The sequence below is a fragment of the Olea europaea genome, chromosome 15 (assembly GCF_002742605.1).
Source record: "Olea europaea var. sylvestris chromosome 15, O_europaea_v1, whole genome shotgun sequence".
Classification (NCBI taxonomy): domain Eukaryota; kingdom Viridiplantae; phylum Streptophyta; class Magnoliopsida; order Lamiales; family Oleaceae; genus Olea; species Olea europaea.
Genome location: NC_036251.1, coordinates 1377985 through 1381711, shown reverse-complemented (window position 1 = coordinate 1381711; position 3727 = coordinate 1377985). Strand labels below are relative to the sequence as shown.

The window sequence follows — 3727 nt, the reverse complement described above, 5'->3', positions numbered from 1 at the left end:
ACCAAGAGCCTCTTCAACCTTTTTAGGTTCTACCTGAGATACATAGCTAGTGTATGCTAGATTGTTCAGTACTCTCCTACGAAGCCTCATGCCTTCATCTAGATCCCCAATGATATTGTCTTTAGGATGATTAGACTTAACCCTAGTCGATGGTTCCTTAGGATCTTTATCTCGATCTTATGGAAATGTTTTCTTTTCATGTGTTTCAGGTTTTTTAAATGATGATTCAGACATAGGTATCTTAGTAGGATCATTAGAACTTATAAGATCTCCATCTTCATCACAATTTTCAACACTCTCCCCCTCACTTATAGCATCATCTATCACAACATTTACTGACTCCATCATCACACGAGTACGTAAGTCTTACACCCTGAATGCTCGGCTATTTCTAGAGTATCCTAGGAAGATTCCTTCATCACTTTTCGATTCAAACTTACTCAAGTTCTCTTTATCACGTAAAATGTAGCACTTACTCCCAAATACTCGAAAGTACTTAACAGTAGGCTTTTTACCCCTAAGTATTTCATATGGAGTCTGATCGATCTTGGGTCTAAGGTAAACTCTATTAATTATGTGGCATGCGGTGTTAACAGCTTCTCCCCAAAAATGTAAGGCTAGTCCCTTGCCATGAAGCATGGCTCTAGCTATGTCCTGAAGAACCCGATTCTTCCTTTCAGCCACTCCATTTTGTTGAGGAGTGATAGGGGAAGAGAACTCATGCAATATGCCTTCATCCATGCAGAAACTTTCGAGATTAAAGTTCTCGAACTCCTTTTCATGGTCACTACGCATTCTAGACACTTTGAGATTTAGTTCATTGCTAAGCCGTTTGCACAAAGACTTTATGAGATCACATGCATCAGATTTTTCCCGAAGCAATTCTATCCATGTGAACCTCGAGAAGTCATCTACCACAACTAGAATGTATCGCTTACCACCTAAACTCTCAGTCCTAGATGGTCCCATTAAATTCATGTGTATCAATTCTAAGGTCTTTTGGTCAGAATTTTAGAAGTCTTCTTATGGTTTCCCTTGAGTTGTTTACCTAGTTGACATGGTCCACACACAGCATGTTCACTAGGACCTATCTTAGGCAAACCATCTACTAACTCTTTCTTAACTAGTTGTACTAGACTCTTATAGTTCAAGTGACCTAACCTTTTGTGCCAGAGTTCACTCACATCAATTTTAGCACTCCTACACACATAGTTAGAATTAGGCAAGACTCCATAACAATTATTAGCTGTTCTAACCCCTTCAAGAACTACCCCACTAGATGAATCATACACAGTACATCTCTTTTGCACAAAACTCACTTCAAAATCAGCATCACAAATTTGACTAATACTTAACAAATTTGATTTTAAACCTTCAACATAAAGCACATTAGAGATCTCAGGTAAGCCATGCATTTGTACAGTACCTTTGCCAAGAATAGGTGCAGAACCTCCATCTCCAAAGGTAACCATACCACCGTTACATTCATCAAGAGTAGTAAACAAAGCCTTATTACTATACATATGCCTAGAACATGCACTGTCTAGGTACCACATATTGTAATTTTGGGCTTTTAATGCAACATGAGCAACAAAACACTTATCTTGACTTGAATGTCTAGCTAAATCGTCCTTTTTGACCCAAACTTTCTTAGATGATAAGGTACTCCTAGTAAGCTTAGTAAGCATCTCAGTCAAATGACTAACTTGATTAGACAGAAAGCTAACCTGACTAGGAATATTCTGATTTCTACGCTCATTGCCTAACTTATAGCATCTAGGTCTAGCGTGTCCTAGAGCTCCACAGTGGTGATAGGTAGGAATGAACCTAGGTTCAAAGGTACGTGGCTGTGGGTATCTGGGTATGGAGTTTCTACGTGATTGATGATTCTGTTCTCTCGGAACATTCTTACCCTTATTTGAACTACTTACAGCATTTACTTTCTTAGATGCAGAAACAAAAACTGTTTTAGAAGGTCCAGCAACAAGTGAGTTATTCTTAACATATCCTAGACCCTTCCTATCTCCTGCAGGCTTATTCATTCCCAAGATATTGTCCAATTTCTTAGTCCCACTAACGAAAGTCTGAAGATGAGCATTAGATTTCTCCAATTCACTAGTCAAAGTCTTAATTTTGTCATCTAACTTCTCATTGACACACTTTAACTCACTACCATTCTTAAGTGATTCCTGAAGATTACTAGCAAGTTTCTCTTTTTCTCTTTCAAGTTCGTCAACCTTTTTGAGTAGGGCTTTATTTACCTTTTTGATTCTAAGACTCTCCTTAAATAAAAGTTGATAAGCTTCTTGTATGTCTATCTCATTCTCATCTTCATTACTAGAATTATCGTTAGAATGTTCTTCCTCAACCTTGTCACTTTCCTTATCAGATTCACTCTTAACAGTTGATACAAATGCCATGTAGTTTCCTTTGTCCTCACTACTAGAAGAATCCTGTCTATCACTGGTCTCAGATTCATTATCTGTGAGTGAGACAATTAAGGCCTTACCTTTCCCTTTTCTTTGGTTTTTCTTATAACTAGGGCATTCATTTCTATAGTGACCTATACCTTGACACTCATGGCACCTAACCAAACGTGGTTTATCACTCGACCCTTTATTGTTAAAAGTTTCAGTTTTTGCTTTTGTGAATCTGTTAGGGGCTCCACTCTTTTTATCTTGAGATTTTCTTCTATTGTTGAGAACTTTTTGGAATTTCTTAACAAAGTATGCGATTTCCTCGTCCCTAAGTGACTCAGTATCAGAAGATTCATCTTCTTTGATGGATTTTAGGGCTATGGACTTACCTTTCTTTGGTTGTGTAATAGTGAGTTCATAAGTTTGCAGCGATCCTACCAGTTCTTCAATTTTAACTTCATCTAGGTCCTTACTTTCCTCAATGACAGTGACTTTAGGTCTAAATCTCTTGGGCAAAGATCTAAGCACTTTTTTCACAATTTTAGACTCGGAAATTTTCTCACCTAGATTGAAGCTAGAATTGACAATGTCATTTAATTTAGCATAGAATTCGTCAAACGTTTCATCATCCTTCATTCTCACTTCTTCAAACCTAGAAGTTAGCATTTGTAACTTAGAGTTCTTTACCGTTTTAGTTCCCTCATGTGTAGTTTCAAGAATGTCCCAAACTTCTTTAGCAGTTTCACACATTGACACTCTCCTAAACTCTTCGGGAGACACGGCCATAAACAGGGCATGAAGACCCTTGTTATTCCAATTACACTCAGCTAGTTCATCCTTAGTCCACAGTGATATATCGGTAAGGTTAACAGTTCCTGATATGCTAGTAGAGGGAGGTTTCCAACCATTTTGCACACTTAACCAAACATGCTCATCTAAAGACTTAAGAAACGCACTCATTCTAACCTTCCAATAGGCATAATTACTTCCGTCAAAATACGGAGGAACAGAAAGTGATTGACTCATCTAGACAACTATGGGTCAGGACTCGAGATTAAGCTCTGATACCACTTGAAAAAGATATAATTCGACCCAACCAACACCTAGAGGGGGGTGAATAGGTGTTTATGCGGAATTTAAATCAATTAATTAATTCATGCAACAAGTCACATAAATTAAGCATTGCCTAGATTCATTCACATACTTTTATCTACCTGAGTTGAATTTTCGGTTGAAAAGTAAATAACGAAAAACAGTAAAAACAATAAAAACACCACAAAATATTGACGGAGAAAACCCAACTGGGTAAA

General features: G+C 37.6%; 1 protein-coding gene across 1 annotated transcript; it reads right to left on the bottom strand.

The window, feature by feature from the left end:
- Window positions 1-989: 989 nt before the first annotated feature.
- Window positions 990-3443, bottom strand: LOC111410921. The gene is made up of 4 exons (XM_023041515.1): window positions 3166-3443; window positions 2262-3069; window positions 1484-2084; window positions 990-1372 (listed from the first exon to the last, which is right to left on the bottom strand). The coding sequence occupies exons 1-4, from the start codon at window positions 3441-3443 to the stop codon at window positions 990-992; spliced, it is 2070 nt and encodes a 689-aa protein (XP_022897283.1).
- Between the last annotated feature and the right edge of the window lie 284 nt (window positions 3444-3727).